This window comes from Lampetra fluviatilis, chromosome 26 (assembly GCF_964198595.1).
Source record: "Lampetra fluviatilis chromosome 26, kcLamFluv1.1, whole genome shotgun sequence".
NCBI lineage: Eukaryota > Metazoa > Chordata > Hyperoartia > Petromyzontiformes > Petromyzontidae > Lampetra > Lampetra fluviatilis.
The window spans coordinates 4,575,264-4,594,490 of NC_136300.1; the positions used below are offsets into that span (position 1 = coordinate 4,575,264).

The window sequence follows — 19,227 nt, forward strand, 5'->3', positions numbered from 1 at the left end:
CTAAAGCCAAAAATAAGAACTCCCTTTTGTGTCTCCGCATATTGAGACAATTATGTTTGAGTCAATGAGCCTATTTGGCCATCCAAACCGACATCACCAAGCAGGCAAACTATGGAACGCCCGGCACACCCGTGATCAAAAGGCTCTTGCCACTCGTGACGTGTGTTGCCAGAGAGCGAACCTGGGTCTCTGGGATGACACCAGTGAAAATACCGTACGCATACACACACGCGCGGATACACTCATGCTGTTCTGAAGTAGGAATTTGCCATTACGTACCCAGCAGGTTGGCAATGCAGTAGAGGGCCTGACCCCACAGGAAGAGGCGACCGTCTGATCCGGTGTTGCTGGGGAAGCGTTTCTGGCTGCCCGGCATTTTCTTCTCCGCCTCGATGAAGTCGTTGGGGACGTAGTAATACTTGGGAACGACGGCATGGCCTGCGACGCGGGGGAACGGGGGGGGGGGAGTAAGACGTTACAGAAAATGCAGCGGCAGGCAACGCCACAGGAGGCGGTTATGAGGCCATCTCCTGTGACTCTTCAGCATTGTGTAGCCAAGCAGGGGCGCAGTCACTGGGCGGGTGTCACGGGGTGGCCGGGAACCACTGGCAGTTTTTGGACATGGCTCAGACACCGGCAACGTTTTGGACAAATACCATGCCGAGTATGCTGACAATCGAACCTCTAAAGTACACAGCGCACACACATCAGGCTCAGCGTCGGGTCGTTGGCCAGAAGTTGCGTAGATTGAATGCAATTGCAGTGCAGTGCAACTCACCCGTGATGAACGTGGGAGAGAGGGGGGGGGGGCAAACGGCACGGATCTGAACTGCAATCTGACCCAATAACCACTGTGAACAGTTCACTTTCGCAGGACACACTCCCCAGCGTGTAACGTGTGGACGAGCCCCTGTATCCAATGAGGGCACGGGGAAGTCGCTGTAGAGGGTTGGGAGAAGGAGACAAAGGGGGCGGTGGTTGCTGGACAAGACGGAAAAGAAGGGAAGTGTAAAGAGGAGCCTACAAAGGCGCAACGAAAAAGCCCGTGGAAAAATTCTCAACGTGGTGAGGTGGGGAGGGGGGCTGCAAGAATGGTAGTCCAGAGTTATAATGGAAAGACTTGAAATTTGCAAATATGAGAGGGCATTTGTTTCGTCCGAGTTCACAGAATATGGTATTGCTGGATTCACTGGGCAATGCTTTTAATGCGGATGGGTGACACGTTACAGCTGATGAATGGCATTACTCTTTGGAGCAGAAATAGTATGGGCGTAGATTTGTAATGGATGACTCATCTTTGGTTGACATTCAGAGAGAAATCTCCAAAAAGCAATGTGCTACGTTTTAAACTGGAACTTTCTGATGTAAATCTGGGTAGCTTGTCTGCAGAAAACAAATGGACGATAACGATGATAGATGTGGACTATAAAACAGCAGTGGCATTTAATGTGTCAGTTAATACATTAAATAAGAGTAAATATTAATGTGATAAAAAGCAACGTCACGTGTGTGCGCGCGCGCGCACGACGACCTACTAAAAATAACCAGAATGTAAGTTTGCAGATTCGATGAGACAGGTTAACCGTTCACACAGACCGTCATGAGACAATTTACCATAATATTTTCACAACCTAATTCTCTTTCGCATCGTTAAATAACTAGCCCAGCAGAGGCCGTGCCACAAAGATACCATAACCAAATTTCTATTTAAGAAAAAAAATGTAAGAAATAAAAAATCAAGGGACCAAAGGTCTTTTTTTTTAATCACATTTTCAGGAGGGAAAATGTCAAAGCTGCAACAACTATAATAATTTCCAAGTGGCTGCAGATGTTACAATTTAAATTCAAGAAATTTTTGCTTTATTCCTTCAGGCAATTTTCACAATTCCTTTCATTATGTCCTATTTATGTGGTTTCCTCTTTTACACTGCCTTTGATATTCATGTTATGCATAAATCAAAGGATGGGTCGATATTTTTAAGTGTTCAAAAAAAAAATTCTTTATTACGGAAAAATAGTGTGCCACTGCATATTAATAACGATCTAATTGCTATGTACGATATCATTTTAAATTGCTCGATTTTATTATATTGAGCCGTTCCCTAATACCGGGAACTAGCATTAATTGAATGGCTGTTGCACGTGGCTTACTTACGAGTTGTATACTGATGTAGAGTCGTACATCTAACAGCTGAACACCTTTACAGGGCATTCAAGGACATGCACAGGGTGTTAGTGGCTTCCAATACCTAACACACACCTCCATTGCAGACCAGGCAGTGGCACTGTATGGGCCCACACGGATTGATATTAAATGCATATGCCCATTAAGTAAGTTCGTAGTTGCACATTTATTCATCAAGTAGAACAGCACCATGAGATACACATGTGTTTAGACGCAATACAAATACGGACTGCGATATAAAAATTCTCATGGGAATTTTGTCTACGTTTATTATTTAGGTAACAAAATGCTGAAAAATAAATGAGAACAATCCGCAATGCGTCCAATCCGTGAATATACAATGCTGTAAGACAGCACAAGCTGTGGCTCACAACTGCTATGGGGGTGGTTTCCATTGCCAATTGAGAACAGCAACTACCCAGTCCATTAATAAAACAAGGTGGGGTTATCGGTTTAAGTGCCACAATAAAATTACATCTCAGTCAATCGATTGTCAAGATTACTTGGGAGCAGCAAACACCCTACTTCCCCGAGTTTAAAGTTCTTACAAGCAAATGAAACAGTTTGCCAGAGCGTTTCCCTCGTGTGAGTAACGAGGCCTTTCTCCATGACTTCAGTCGTCCCGTAACATGACGTTCTAGGGTTGTCCAGGAACACGTTGTTTCTCACGATACGAGAGTAAGCAATTAAGAGAAGAAAATAAACGAATTAATTAAAGGGGTTTGGGGGTGATACATTTGAGAAGCCCTTCTGTGAGAGTTACTTAAGATACAGCGTTGCTATCTAGATACTAAATGGCTACATTACACACAGGTGGCACGTTTAAATGATTTAGCGAATGCTATTGCATGTGACTTCTCACAGTCAAAACACCAGATACATTTACAATATATAGAGAGATAATTAAATAAATGCCCCAATTTATGTCAGCCCACAGAGCCACAGAGCCACTCTGCAGCCTCCTCCTCCTCCAGCATGTGCAGGGCTACCGGTCCGCACGGCTACGCCCTGATGCACTTTACAAGCGGAAGACCATGTGTGCTCCATGGTCTCCCGCTCATTCAGTGTTGGGCTGTCACGTTGGCCCCGCAATGAATGCACGCACATGCGTGGTTGGCAAACGTGCGTTGTCTAATGATGCTTAGTAATATCGACTGTTTGTCTAGGATGGTCTTGGCACTCTTCTACAGGAGGCACCTACAACGGGAAGCTTGGCCATTAGAATTATTGAGGGTTTGGTAACCTGAGCACCCAGCAAACAGCCACGCATGAGGGGGGCAGAATCAACACCAAGCTAAGATATTTGTATTTTACCAGGTAAGTCCCACTGTGCTTTTTCAGAAGCGACCTGGCCACAAATGACCACGTGGAAATGTATAGCAGCCAAAAACTCTAAACGCACGTCGATTCGAAATTTGGAGGGGGAAAAACCGGAGGGCCCGGAGAAAAATATCCACGCGACCACAGAGAGAGAAAATGCAAACTCCAAATATACGGCAGGCATCAGGCTCGGGGTTGAACCCACGACCTCCTGTATAACAGGCGAGGTAGTTGACATCTCACTCCCGTGGCACCCTATCATGACCCAGCCACTCGCAGGCCAAGGCTGTAACATCCATAACCAAACCAGTCTCAGACCTACTTAGCTGCCAAGATCCAATTAGATTAGGTGCATTTCAAGTTATTTTGTCATAGTTGTGGAAACTTCAATGTGTAAAAAATAAATCTCGAAAACGGGTTGGTGCTAAATGCCACAGAATGGTGATTTTGAATTGATCTGTGCCATTAAGTCATGTTCTTCCACAGCATCAAGCAGTGCGAAATAACCCTCACATGTACCAGACTCGCAGATTTCCATGGCTATGACCTTCACATTAAATTAAACGTTGCACCAGTTTCAACAATTCACTTGTTCGAAATTATTGTAATTCCATGAGTAATGCATCTGATTTGACTAATGTGTTCCCAAGTGTCCTTAATCCCACGTTAACAACTCGGTGGTGACAACCGAGCTTTATTACAATTGTGATATAACTCAGCCCCATTACAGATTTTTTTTCATACGGAAAAAAATGTCTCCTTCAAACACATTTCAATGTGTGGAAAAACATTTTACATTTTTAAACGAGCATCTATCTAAGCCTGCTCACGAATACCAACCAACAGGGCATACTTCTAAAAGAAATACCAGCATGCATGTTTTATTACACAACAAAATAATACTTGATCTATAACGCGCGTGCACATTACTCAAAACTAGCACCACGCAGCGCAGACTTGACCCATCTCATTTGAATCCAAGCCGCTCGTAAATTCAAATGACAGGAGAGGGGCAAATAAGACTGTGAGTGGAAACAACGAGCACAAACAGCTTAAATATACGCTCCAAGCGTGGTGGTGTTTCATTCAGATGCTATCTCCCCGACAGACCTGGTCTTCACCCGAGGACGGCTGCTTGCGTTGTGGCCGAAACGTCGTGAGAATTATTTTATTATGTTTTATTTTTATTATTTTATTACTTCCCTATCTTTATACGTGACTTTACCGTAAGAACCAAGAAGATAGCACAAACAGCTTGCGAAGACCCGGGCACATACGTAGAGCGGAGGGGGCACATACGTAGAGCGGAGGAGGCGCACTGTGATAACGGCTGGCAAGGGGTCAGAGGGCAGCGGACCAGGTGAGGGGTGAAGAGGGGTGGGGGAGTAGAGGGGTGGGAGGTTGCAGGGTTTGGTGGAAGCGGCGTTGATGGCAAGAGCCATATCGATGGCAGGCAGTCAGTTGGTTCAGCTCGAGGTATCAAAATATGATTGCATTCCATATACCCATTTGGAGTGTGCCGGCGCTGTGGAAACCAGATCAAGTTTTCCGCACGAATGGTTATGTCATTTTGCAGGGAATGTTTTTTTTTTCATATATATAGTTCCTGTAACGAAATATCGGTTATGAGAATGAATGCATTATCCTTGAGCTGGAAAGGGGCGATCCCTGGAGAACCAAGTAGCAAAGGGCAATACTTCACATATCAATAACGACGACGATGATGATGATGACATGCGAGTGTGTGAATGCAACAAGCACTGTGATACGGTAAAGGGGCGATTTTACCCTGGACTCGAAACCAGGATCCAACTCGGGTGTCTGTGAACTCGGGGTCACCCGTCGCCCTACGTGTGTGCGCTCGCTGCCCAGTTCAATTGCTCACGGGCCGCCACGCACGCATTCCCCGCGAGACGCAGCCAGTAAAACAGAGGGTTCAGTCGCACTCGCGTCGCAGCAAACTGTGTCACTGCAAACCCTACGACCGCACACGGTCGGGGTCCATTTTCATGCAGCGCACGGTGCAACAAAGGCAGCGGGGGGGGGGGGGGAGATAAGAGCAGGCCAAGATACTCAGAACGGCCGTCTCTGGCCGATTCACTTGTCACTAACCCATGCATTAAAGTGGTGCCCTCAAGCATTTTGTTTACAGGAAAGAAAGAAAGCAATTTTGCTGCACTCTCTGTGATAGTGACGCTTTTGTGGATAGCTTGCTAATAAAATTAACCTGTTACTTGTGCATTCAAAGGTCAAATCTGTTGTCTGCATTCCACTCGATAACGCTTCCCAAGTGACAAAGCGATACACAAACCCTGAAAGAACATCTCCCCTATGTTCATTTTACATGAAAGTCAGAAAATCCACAAATTAAATGGAAGCAATTATCTTTGTACTCATCAGAAAAGTACCCAAAGGCAAAACTGGCATTCACTTTTACAATTAACAATGTAGTGCCAAACTGACAAAGTCAAAGTGTTAAACTGGCTACACTTTCTGACAGACAAGCAGTAATTAGGAGACGTCTTAACGGAAGTAAAGCATTAACCAGCAGACTCAACAAAAAGATTTTTTTAAAATAACGCGACGAAACGAAAACCCGCGCTGAAGCCACTGCGCGTTTGTTTTTCCCGCGAGCATTCCGCCACGCACCCAGCGCGACCAACACAGTGCCCACGTACGCAGCAACAACGCCGTCTTTCTTTCACTTTGACGTTTTCAAAATATGTCGTTCACATCATCCGTGCAAAATGGCGGGGGGGGGGGGGGCGGGGGGGGCCTCCAACGACCGCGGCCACGGGAAGGGTTGTCCGAGACCTGGAAGAGACAGCGATTGCTCGGACAGGCCTGGGTGCAGCAGGTGATGCCTATGGCCGGGCCGCCTTTTGCATGTGCTGCACCAAGACTGTGGAATGCCCTCCCACCCCAGTGGTTAGACAGGCGAGGCCACTCGCCATGTTTAGGTTTTCTCTGAAGACTCACCTGTTTCGGGTGCCAGGCCTACACTTCCCATATATGTATTATTTTTATATCTTAGTGTCGTGCATTGCGCACTGAGATCCCTGGATGAATTGCGCCGTATAAATGCAAATTATTAGTATATCCCTCGACCCTTTTGCCCCTCCCCCCCACCTGTGTTTACATAAAGTGTGCGCTTGTCAGGCTGACTTCGCGACTGCTCCTCACAGCTGAGTTTTAGCTGCAGGTAAGCGCTGCGGCTGAATTACAAGCCAGGTCGCAAGCAAACTCTTTCAGTAAAAACAACACGTTCATTCTGGTGGGGAAAAAACAGGGATGGTTAAATTCAGGTGAACTGACGTGCAGCCGTTGATGTTAAGCCACCGGCCCGGGGGTTCATTCAGTTTCGCTCACGTGTGTTATCACAGCTACGTGGCAGTTTCAACAAGATTGGGTTAACAAACAAACAACGCTTGTTGATTTTAACTTAATATATTCGTCCCGTTGAAATGAGCCACAGCAGTTACGATGGGAAAAAATGTATAAAGTTTATTGCATGACGATTTGTCCAGAAATATGGGGGGTGGGGGGGAAAAATGAGATCACTCTCTTTCTCTTGCACAGGAAAAGAACAAATCCGAACAGATTTCAGAGCTCGCTTTGGCGAAATAGGTTAATTGCTTTATTATACATTTTCCCGTTGCCTACATCAACGGAGCCAGCCTAGTCAACACAGTGTTGGCTTGTTTGTTGGAAAAACATATAAAATGCATGTTTTTTTCCCGTTGTTCCAGTTGGCAACTAGTACTTAATTAGCAAAGAACCGGCAATCACTTCAGGAAGTAAAAAAAAACAACACAAGACAACACCACCGACGGCTGCAGATGCCATTTTCGCTGCTTGCGTTCTGGCAAGGCCACCTGAATAAGCGTACACAGTTCATTTTTTTTTTAAACATCTTCGAGAATAAGTCCTCTGATGGCACCAATTAAATATAATTATTCCTCGGGGACGGGATGTGTGCGCACTAATTACACGTTAAGTATTAAGTCTCAGTGAAGGCATTACGCAGTGGATTTTGGCTGACACATCTCGTTTAAGGGGGAATGATGATCATGCTGGGGGAGAGAAAAACACTTATTTACACCCAAGGATTTAATCGAATGGGACCCCCCCCCCCCCCCGTCATTTAAAAGCATCCTGAAATTTCGCTTTCTACCGACGTCAACTTAGAACGCCTGGCAGGTGCAATGCTGTTCACGACAAGGAAAGCTGCGTTTGAATTAAGGTCAAGAACAATGAATCGTGGACAATTCAGTGAAATATTCTCCACCACACATGTTGTCCCCTTCGACCATTTGTGTTCCGGGTCGTACCGTGTGTGGCTCGGCACGATGTCTCCAAGTAAAAACTAAACTGTAAACAATTTTTGTATTTCACCAGGTAAGACCCACTGAGCTATGTAACTTTTTCAGAAGGGACCTGGCGACCACAAATGATTGCTCAACGAAGTGGCTTATCACGTGGAAATTGAAGGCAGCCAAATACTCGAAATGTATGTTTATAAATGTGAAGGGGAAAAAACCGGAGGACCTGGAAAAAAAATACACGTGACCACAGGAAGAGAGACGCCACAAACTCCACATATACAGCAGGCGTCAGCGTCGGGATTGAACCCACGACTTCCTGTATACCAGGCAAGGTAGTTGACATCTTGCCACCGTGTCACCCCGAGTGCTGGGAGCACAATGCCGGGACATCATTCCGAACCATACGCGAGGAACAAAAAAAATCCTCACATCAGAGAGCCACACAGTCGAAACTAGAAAAAAAACGGCCGTTGCGAATATAACTGTGACTTCCCCAGGGCAGCTCGGCAACCGGCAGCCACTGCCATGCATGGGGGTAGTGCGCTTTGAGGTGGTAAAGGTGGCAAAAAGAGCCTTGCCAGATGAGACATTAACCCAAGATTATGTCTGCTTAGTAGATAGTTAAGGTCCCTCAGCGCTCTTAAATATATAGAGCGGGGGAGGGGGGTGTTAACCATAGTGTCCCAGTGAAAGTCCCACGGCGGAGAAATAAAACCTGGGGCCTGCTCAAATTATGCATTCCTAGGTAATTTCTAAAATCTGTGTCACCCCACGTGGGAGCCGGACATCCCCATTAAGAGATGTACAACACCTGAGAGGGTCTTTCTAGGATAGCCTAAAAGTTAAACAATTCAATATATATATAAGTATAATCAGTATCATCAGTATTCCCTCAGCACAACGGCTACAGTCTCCATCTTTGTAGCGACAATAAATAAATGTGAAGGATATTTCTCCGAGGTCAGGATTCAAGCAGCGCAAAGGATCTATACAAAAATGCCACGGGCACACCAACGCTATCAAATGATTTAATGGTCACGATATATTCATGATAAAGGTTGTTGGGTGTTAGATCACGTTATTATAAATGTGTCGCAACCCTCAACCGACGACACGGCCAATCAGTAAAAAAATGTGTCACGTTGACAAAACGCCAATTAGTTACTTCTTCTTGTTTGAAGAGTGAATCCACAACATTTAGAATGTTGATTTAAAGCTTTCGTGACTGCAAGTCACGTAGAAGGGAAATAATAAAATATTATTATTTCCCTTCTACGTGACTTTACCGAAAGAACCAAGAACATTTAGAATGTTCTGGATTCACTCTTTAAACACGCCTGTGGGCTGAAGAAGTAACCAATTGGTTAATTGCTTTATTACACTTTTTCCCCTTGCCTGCATCAACGGAGCCAGCCGAGTTAACACAGTGTTGGCTTGTTTGTTGGAAAAACATGGAAAATTCGTGTTTTCTTTTCGTTGTTCCAATTGGCAACTAGTACTTAATTAGCAAGGAACCTGCAATTACTTCAGAAAGAAAAAAAGATCACAAGACAACACCACCGACGGCTGCAGATGCCATTTTCGCTGCTTGTGTTCCTGGCAAGGCCACCGGAGTAAGAGTACACAGTTTGTTTTTTAAACATCTTCGAGAATAAGTCCTCTGATGGCACCAATTAAATATAATGATTTGAAGAGTGAATCCAGAACATTTAGAATGTTGTGGATTCACTCTTCAAACACACTGGTGGGCTGAAGAAGTAACTAATTGGCGTTTTGTTAACGTGACACATTTTTTACCGATTGGCCGTGTCGGGTGGTGGAGGGTTGCGACACATTTATAATAACGCGATCTCACCCAAAAAAACCTTTATCATGAGTAATACTGGTCGCGAAAGCCTACGTGTTAAACTGGGCACGATATACGATGGGCATTCATGTCCTAATTCATTTTCAAATCTTAATGGCAGGCGAGTGGCTCCTTGAGGCTGCAAATAGCGTGTTTACAACGAGGGCCCTTCAGGCAGAGCTCAGATGAACCATTAGCAGCTGCAAACTCGAAGCTGGGACATCGGGGTTAATGTCCTGAAATCACTCCACATGTGCGTGCGTGTTGGCTGTCTTAACGCGTGCACGCGTTGCATTGTGGGGAGGCGGTAGCGTCGTGGTTGGCGCTTCGCACGCGAGTTCAATTGCCGCTCACAACCAATGACAGTGGCGAATATTTGAACCGATCCTCTGCCTTCCATAGGTCGACTCGGCCTTAAATGGGTACAGTGCCCGGTGAGGTGTACAAATATAAGCATTGGGTCGACAAAGACGGCCCGGCGTGGTGTTGGCGGCCACCCACCCTGGCGTGTGCGAGTGTTGGCCTTCAAAGGTGCTCGCTAACAGCATGTGACAACCATTTGATACCAGTGGGTTATCATATAAATACATTTTTATTCAGCCACGTAAATAGATTTGCTGAGGTGGTATCAATTTCTCCTGCAGCTTATGGATTATAATAGGTGGCGGCTTTCAGCACTTGTCACAGTCGTGCAGAAGGCTACACAGGGGTATTCATCTTTTCTGTGTGTATTGTCGGGATGTTGCCGCTAACTGGAACCAGTGGTATCAAGATTAAACTCTCCGGAGGAGGAATATGAAAGATGCTGCTCAGTAGCTAGTGGCAACCACCCTCAAAAGCAACACTTGGGAAGAAAATTAATAATACAAATAGTGCTGTGAAGGTGTGTCAGTGAAGTCAATTTACGAACAAAAAATCGCAAGCTTGCAACATATTTGTAAGAGGTTATTTAGGCCTCGTTAAAAAATGGCAGCCACCCCTACATTCTAACTCCTGACCTAGGGGAGGCACAGGATCGGATAAAGCCAAGTTCTATTTTGCTCTTAATTTTGGAGCTTTCGTGACTGCAGGAATTATTCTTTGGTTCTTTCGGTAAAGTCACGTATAAAGATAAATAATAAATTAAATTAAACAATAGCATACGACGTTTCGATTGCAACACAAACAATCGTCATCAGGTATAAATGAAATCGCAACAAAAAATCTAACCAGAAAACTATAGACAGACATATAAGCAGACAGATATCACCAAGATACATAGAGAGAGTAACACAGGCACAGAGAGGGGGGATCGTCTCTGTGGGGTGGCCTTAAATAGACAGAGGGGGGCGGAGGCAGAGAGAGGGAGGGGTTATAGAAAAAAATAACATGTCAATGAGTACGAAGAACGCGTAGTAAAGTACGCAGGATCTCTCCTAATGTTCAAGCCTGCGTACTTTACTACGCGTTCTTCGTACTCATTGACATGTAATTTTTTTCTCTAACCCCTCCCTCTCTCTGCCTCCGCCCCCCTCTGTCTATTTAAAGCCTCGCCACAGAGACGATCTCCCTCTCTGTGCCTGTGTTACTCTCTCTGTGTATCTTGGTGATATCTGTCTGCTTATATGTCTGTCTATAGTTTTCTGGTTAGATTTTATGTTGCTATTTCATTATACCTGATGATGATTGCTTGTGTTGCAATCGAAACGTCGTATGCTATTATTTAATTTATTATTTTATCTTTATACGTGACTTTACCGAAAGAACCAAAGAATTCTATTTTTCTCTTGATGTGGCCTAAAAATCACCAGGTGCAATCGCTATTAAGGTATTTGTAATAGATTACTCAGGCCTCATAAAAAAATGGCAGCCACCCCACCTCCCGAAGGCGGGAAACCCCCCTGCAAGTCACGCACCAATGAGGCCATGACGCTATCAGGTCCAACCCATCACCTCCCGTCCAGCGGCACGAGTGGGACAAGAGGTGAGACTTTTCCTTTCCAACTATTCTCGTAATTCTCCCATTAGTCGAGCGAGTGCAGCGACCATTGGGTAGAGAGATTACTTTGGTTATCCAGCCCAGCTCCAAACGGAGCAATGAGAAGTGTACCGGGTGGCTAAACCACCGGCAAGTTGGCGGCGGTGGAGACGGTGAATCTGCCAAACGCACCTAAATCAATGAATGCAGGACATCTGGTTCTGTCAAAATGATCGCCTGCCAACAAGCCCTTTGCTGCTCCGTGGCCTCGCCTCACTCGGCGCAAGCGCTGTGTCGCAGGCCAGGTCGCGGAGAACCACGGCTTCGGCTGTTGCATTGTGGGGGAGGAATTTGCGCGCCATGCCGGCCTTAATAAGGGGCTCGCTAACGGCTCTTGTGGCGAGAAGTTTCCGAGGCTGAACAAGGAATATTTATCATTGTTACGGGGAGGGGGTGATGGTAGGTGGGGGGGGGGGGTCAAATGAATTGCACGGGGATTTTAAAACCAGCAAGTACTGGGCTCAGTGGCACGCCAGCAAGCCCACCAGGCATTTCCAATTTCTATGCGTAATTATAAAAATTCAGTTAGCAGCCAATTTCATTATGCGTTAAAATTCATGATTAAAAGAGCAAAGCCATGACACCCTGCAAATTAATGTGTCAGTTGTGGTTATGGAGGGAGGGGTGAGAGCAGAGGAATATGGAATTTTCGTTTAAAATAACATTTCCTTCACAAAAAGCAAAGCAGAGATGTACACAGAGGTATGAAGCATTAGAAAGTTCCCAACCAAGTTTTAGTTTGACTTAAAATACCAACATGTTGTGAAAGAGATTTGAGTCCATTAGGATTGGGGAGTTGAACACGGGAAGAGCTCCTCAGGTGTGTACTCTTTTCCTGGATGCGTCCAACTTCAAAGTGGCCCTCATTCGACAGCCATGTCAGGCATCTTTGTAGAGTTACGATTCCACGCAAAAATTCGTTATTCTTTCACAATTCAGTTAACAGACAATTATTATAACATGTATAATTGTTATCTCATAATACTCATTATAATGATAAACAATTTCATTCCAGACTTAAAAAGAGAGTAACATAAAACATTTCCTTTGTAGAGCAACACCAAAACAAAACTGCACGACCCTTATAGCCATGAATACGTAGGACCTTTATCTTCACTGGATATCAGACTTGCTTCAAACAATAGCATTTTCATTTACTTCCTGCAATTTCTAATCAATAGAACTCCTGCTGATCCATGATCCGTGCTTTTCTCATATCGTTCAATGCTCCAACTGCTTCTGTTGTGTGTTTGATGAAGTTTTAGGCCACCCCGAAACCTTCAAACTGACTGGCACTGCCTCGCATGCCCAAGGCAGGTAACAAACACCCGCTCACGAAGGCTTTTCTTTTAATATATTCTCTCAAGCATTTATGAAAGGCACGACGAATCTCAATGGAGTATACACCCTCGGCACAATGGGGAAATGTGTTACAGGGAGGGCTCACAAGGGTCTTGTAATGACTGCGAGGCAAGGCTCGGTGCTTTTTCACTTCACAAGTGCTTTTCCAGGCCCAGCTTCTTAGTAAATAGAAGATTGCAAACTGAGAGGTAATTTATTAAAACAGCATTCATGAATTAATTGAGTCGCGGCTTATCTGGCCGCTGCATGCAAGCGGCCGCAAAGTGAAGAGGAATGATGCCCGAGGGGCGAGGAGGTCCAGCGGGTGAAAACGACGCTCGCTTGCAAAGAGCACCTTGGAGGTGAAGGAAGAATGGGGCGCTCCCAGGTGCGCGAGAGAGAGAGCGAGCGAGCGAGAGACACGGGGGAAAATTCAATCCCCCAGCATGGCTCCCTGACCTTGGCCAATGGCCGCGTGAACGCCTTTCACGTCGGTGGACTGGCGCGAAGAATCCCACCGTTTCAAACTCTGAGCGAAAATGGTTAAAGCGGCGCAACGCGGCGGCGGGGGCAAACGATTCGCAAACGAGCCCCACGACGGCCCGTCAGTGACCCGCTGTGCGTGGACAGTTCGAGTTCACGGCCAATGTCGACAGCTGACCCGTACCGCTCCGATGCTGCCGCGGAATTTCCGTGAAACTTAATCAAATGTTACCGGCCCCCTTGTACGAATCAAATACACAACGCGGATTAAAATGTTTTTTTTTATTCGGCTAATTGGATAAAAACGACTGTGTATGACGGGTGATTAAAATGCTTTACGTGACAAATGTTTTTACACCACGCGTGGGCAGATGCGCGTTATATTATTTTTCAATAGTGACCTCTAATATAAATGCACTCATTCGTGGCGTTTACGGTATGGAATTTTCAATCTGAGCACGGTTTACAGGAACACTGCATGTGTCAGTGGTTTGAATGCACCTGGGTAAATTTGCATGATTATCAGTTGAATATGGCATGAAAGACGACCCAAGGTTGTGCCTCCCCTACGTTGCCAAGGCAACTTAGAGTAGTTTTTCCACAAAAGGCACAATATGAATTTATTATTATTTACCTTCATATTAGGGGACTCAATAATCATCTTAACTGAAGCATCGTCATCTTTACAAACTTGTCCCGTTTGTAAACACACGATGTTTGAGACCTGCTATACAAACGGGCATCTTAGCGATGATAACGCGATCTTTGTTTTACAGGAATGGCTTGTGAACGTTACACTTCGGTGCGTTTCACGATATTACATCAAAAACGTGCGGCCGTTTTGCATTCCCCTATGTCGTTGGGGGTTGTGGTTGTTTGTGTCGTTGTTGCCATACAGCATCTTCACGGAACCTTCCAGCCGCGCACCGTGATGGAGGTGACGAGTCATGGGCATCACGTGACGGAGTGTTCAGGGCACGCCATGGCAGCGGGCAGCAGCCGTGGGCCGGGATGAGGAATGGACCAGCGTTCTCAGCTATGCATGCACGGACGCCCTTATTTCCCATCAATCTTTGGCGGAGGTGCCACGCTATGGCATACAAATGTAAAATCAAATCAAAAGGCTGAGCTACTCACTGTTGCCTTGTCACCCCCCCCCCCGCCTGAGTGATCCGCGCCTTTCTACCTACAACCCTCGAGTGATGTGGACACATGGTGAGAAAGACAAAGTGGGGGTATAAAATAGGGAGCGGTAGGGAGAAAGTGCAAAGGAATTGAAAGACGGAGGAAGACGGGGGTGGTAAGGGACTGAAGGGAGACAGAGCTCCGATTCTCACCTGCAGATGTCTGAAAGAGCAGTGGCTTCAGTAAGTCCTGATACTCGCTCACTTGCTCAGGACGTCCTCGGTACACCCCTGGCAAGTGGCAACAAACACACGGCGCAACAAGTGTCGAGCATAACGAACAGAACGAAAGTTTTGCTTACCGATGTGTGCACATTGGAGGGATGCCTAACTTTAATCAACCTAGATTTGAAGCTTTCGTGACTGCAAGTATTCATGTTCTTAGGTTTTTTCGGTAAAGTCACGTAGGTAAAAAATCTAAATTAATAACAGTATTTAATCAACCTGATCTAAGCCCCGATGTTTTACACGGCAACTTCTTCTCCCTTAGAGGCATGGCCAAAAGTTGGCGCGATTAATTATTTGATTTCCAGGCGACCACACGGCAGGAAATAAACATCGCCAATGAGGAGCAGAATTGGAAGCAGGAGTCGTCCGTGCAGCAGGCCAAGGAGAGAAGTCATCTAAACTGTCGGGTTTCTACATGAATAAGGCGAAATGACTCGTACACGTTCAAAATCTGAGCTGATAGGCATGCACACCAAGATCATACGACATTAAGCCAAGACTGTACCGTTGAAATATGAATAGTCACTCTCAAGCCCAGTGATCACCGATGTGAATTTTTGTTAAAGAGCTGTCAAACTTTCTGTCCCTGAACTTACTTACAACAAGGCCTTCAAATGGCTGCACGCTATCAATAATTATTTTTTTCCATCTGTGAGTCATCCTTCAGAAACTTGCAGGAGCAGGAATCAATGATGGGACAATGGGATGTGGTGGTAGAGCTGCATGCTCGGGATTGGGGGTTCCACACACCCACCACACTCGTAATGATTATCGCATCATTAGCTCTCAGTCAGGGTTGATTTTCCTTGGCATTGCCCGGTTAAATAATATTTACTACAGTTCAGTATGAATACATGAGCAGCACAGAGCTTATAAGTGAAAGAGTTAACACCAGATTCCTCATGGTTCTTAAAACACATTTTTTTCTCCCAAGTAATTACGTTAAATTAACAGCAGATTGCCATTACATTTTTCATTGCAGACGCTAGCTTCCATGCATTTATCTAACGTACAGCTACAGACATTTATAACACACTGTGTGCATTACCTGCGAAAATGTTTTAAAATTATCATCGCTTGAAGAAATTAAAAAAATGTAATGTTCCTTTCAACGAAAGATTGATAAAATCATTTTAAAAAATTACATGAAGGGTAATTGAGAATTAAAAATACGAAGGCATTTGTTGACACCCTACACAGCTAAACAAATGAGGCATGATAACCAAAGTGCATCGTGGAACACTCCAATGCATAACGCACAGAGGGACGCAAGCATGTAAAGACAACGATCCCCCGTATGGCCTTAACAGACTGTGGGGCAAGTGCTGTTAGCGAGCACCTATGAAAGCCAGCACGGCACACGAGGGGGTGGGTGGGCAAAACCACGCCTCGCTGCCTTTGTCTCCCCGGTGGTGATGTTTACACACCACAATAGGTCCTCATTTGAGACTGAATCGACCTAGGGGAGGCCCAGGACCGGTTCAGATAACCATGACTGGTATCGGCCGTGAGCGGGAATCTAACTCGGGTAGCCGGGTTTGTAGCGCACCTTGCTAACCGCTACACTACCACTCCCCATGCACACACACACACACTAGAGGAAAAGCGGTCAACAGCAAGCACCATGTAATTTACTTTTCTAGTTTATGAAATGGTAATTATCAATGGATTATTATGCAGCGTCAGTCCAGCCTGCCACTCGGGCAGCGTGCTGTTCTATGGTTTGCATTGCAGGCGCATTGTACGGAAGGTTTAAAGAATACACGAGGGAAAACCTTAAAATGTATTCACAGGTGTGTGCGCAAGGGGCAAAAACTTGTATGCATGTACGTTGAACTTCTTTCGCACCGTACACAGCCAATCGTGCTAATTGGAGGTGCAGGGGGAGGATAACAAACGTGTATGTGGCTTTCACTTGAAAGGCTTATGTGAGCATGAAACAACCACGGGAGAGTTGAAGAATGAGCGGGGTTCATGCTCTATAAAATAAAGGCACGTAAACGTTGTCTCACCCCGCCAAGCATATCCACGAATTGTCACAATTCAGGGTCAACTATTCGCTTCAAGAACCGAATATTCTTTTTTCCGTCTCATCTTTAACGTACGACATCTACCACTGTTCATCGTTATGTTTCTTCTTCTCATTTGTAAACGAGATGTGTTTCCTCTGGAAGCCAAAACGTACCATCAGCATATAATTTGCGTATCGTTTGCATATTCAAAAAAATGTTGCCGAGAGTCAAGCGGATGGTGACGGAAGGCACGAGAAGTGGCAGGTGTTACCCCGAGGGCAGTTTGTTTATTCTTTGTGAAACTGGCGACTTTCTTTGGTGCTGGGCATGGGTCCAAGTGACATAAAATGCACGGCATTATGGAAAGTTTCTGACGGCTGCCAGCAATAAATCAGACACGACCAACTCCTTCACGTGCCAATTATTCGCACATATCATGAGCGCAGGAAGAAATCTGATCAAATGAATCGATGCGTCGTTACATGCCTACCGTGCGTGACATGTGCATTGTTACTGGGAAGCTGACACTGATAACGGAGCCAGAAACAGTTCGACTGCAATGACACTCCTCCTCTTTACACACACACACAGACCCCTAACAGGGTGTAACTCTTACACCATTGGTAAGCCCTGCGTCCCTGTTGTGCAATGCCGGTACTCCTTGCTAAACACTGCAGCATTGTCCATATGTCTCGGTGCATTTGCTGTGCACTTGCAAACAGATTTTCAATCGTGATGCATTTTCATAGGGCAATGGACAACGGCGTGTACACAGGTACACCAGCGCGTTGCACGTACACTCATGAAGGCACGGATTCTTAATCTACATGTGCGGATTGACATAGATGCATACAACAAGAGTTTGCATTCGAAACACGTGATTTAAATAAATTAGAAATATGTGTAATGTAAAGAGCCTTTGTCAATCCACTCCGAGATGAAGGCTTCCAAAGACCGCGTCAATTGGGGTGGGGGGGGGGGTTGTTGGACCGTACTTCACCAGACTGGTCGGTGTGGATTTGTCAAAGGTGGGTGCGCCAGGACCGATTCAGATTTCACTCGCCACTGATGTTTAGCGATGTCCGAGAATCAGGCTCAGGTCACCGGGTTCAGAGAGCAAAGCGATAACCACTGCATCGCCGCTCTACCGCACACTTGCAATGTCTTAAGTGTTGAAGATGGGAGGCCTGCCGATTGCAATTTTGAGAGGTTTAATACGGCATAATTGAAGCCAATTTAACGGATCCCCATTACGACAGAGCAGCCGTTAGTCTGGTGATGAGATCGCGTGTGCCAGAATTAAAGCCCATTTCTTTGGGGACGATGCAAAGGCACAGAACACTTACCATCAATTATCATGTAGATGAAGAAGAGAGGGAATTCACATTCGATGCCATCAAAAAGCTGTGAAAACAAATAACACATTGGGAAGTTGACTACTCGGCGTGCATGTATGCATACACTACACAAGCGTGTACAGGCAGAACGGCTGGTCTTTGACAAATCGCTACGACTGTACGGATATCATCATCAACATCAATGGAGATAATACTGCATGTGCTGCAACAACCTATCTACATACAACATGTGCTTTGAGTTCAATGCTCCAGCTCTCATTACGTTGTCTTATCGTCTCTGTTCGAAGCAGGTAATGTTATGCGACATAATATCTTCATAGGCCAAGCAACTGGGAATATCTTATATTGTGAAAGAAAATAATTTAGCTATTAGGCGAAAGTAAAAAAAAACAATAATACACCTTCACTTAAAAATTTCACAATATAAAAAATTCAACTGCACTCTCTACCAAATGTCAATTTAATGCAGCTATTCTTCATAAATTTAACAAAGGCGTTGTGACTTCGTTTAACGAGTGTTACCATTTAATTATTCACTCTTTTGTGGCAGAATGATTTGTGCACCGATTTCAGGGTTTAACGTTAATTCCACACGTGGGGTAAATTTAAGCACATCTTGGTGATGCGTTGTGCAAGCCCAGTAAGACTAAATGATTCGCTCTGCATTCTCTAAGCATAATAACTCCATCAATAATGTGATTAACCGCACCATCATAAATAACCCATCATGTAAAAATGAGGCACAGTTTGCATAAAGCAGACTTCTACATTGGCAAAAGATTCCACATTTTCAAATTCGCACTGCAGACAATATCCACACATTAATTACGACAGAAATAAGCAATAATTGCAATAATATGCAAAGGCCTATTAACAGATTTTGAGTAATTTTTTGGACGAAAAAAAATGTCATTAGAGTGCAATCACT

General features: G+C 45.1%; 1 protein-coding gene across 3 annotated transcripts in view; it reads right to left on the bottom strand.

The window, feature by feature from the left end:
* PHKB (phosphorylase kinase regulatory subunit beta) overlaps nucleotides 1-19,227 on the bottom strand; it is a 196,015-nt gene that overhangs the window by 92,828 nt on the left and 83,960 nt on the right. For all 3 annotated transcript variants that reach the window (XM_078868562.1, XM_078868560.1, XM_078868561.1), the window contains 3 exons: nucleotides 18,288-18,345; nucleotides 14,855-14,932; nucleotides 280-438 (listed from right to left, as the gene is read on the bottom strand). In XM_078868562.1, coding sequence (XP_078724688.1) covers nucleotides 280-438; nucleotides 14,855-14,932; nucleotides 18,288-18,345 — 295 coding nt within the window. The remainder of the gene's footprint in view (nucleotides 1-279; nucleotides 439-14,854; nucleotides 14,933-18,287; nucleotides 18,346-19,227) is intronic.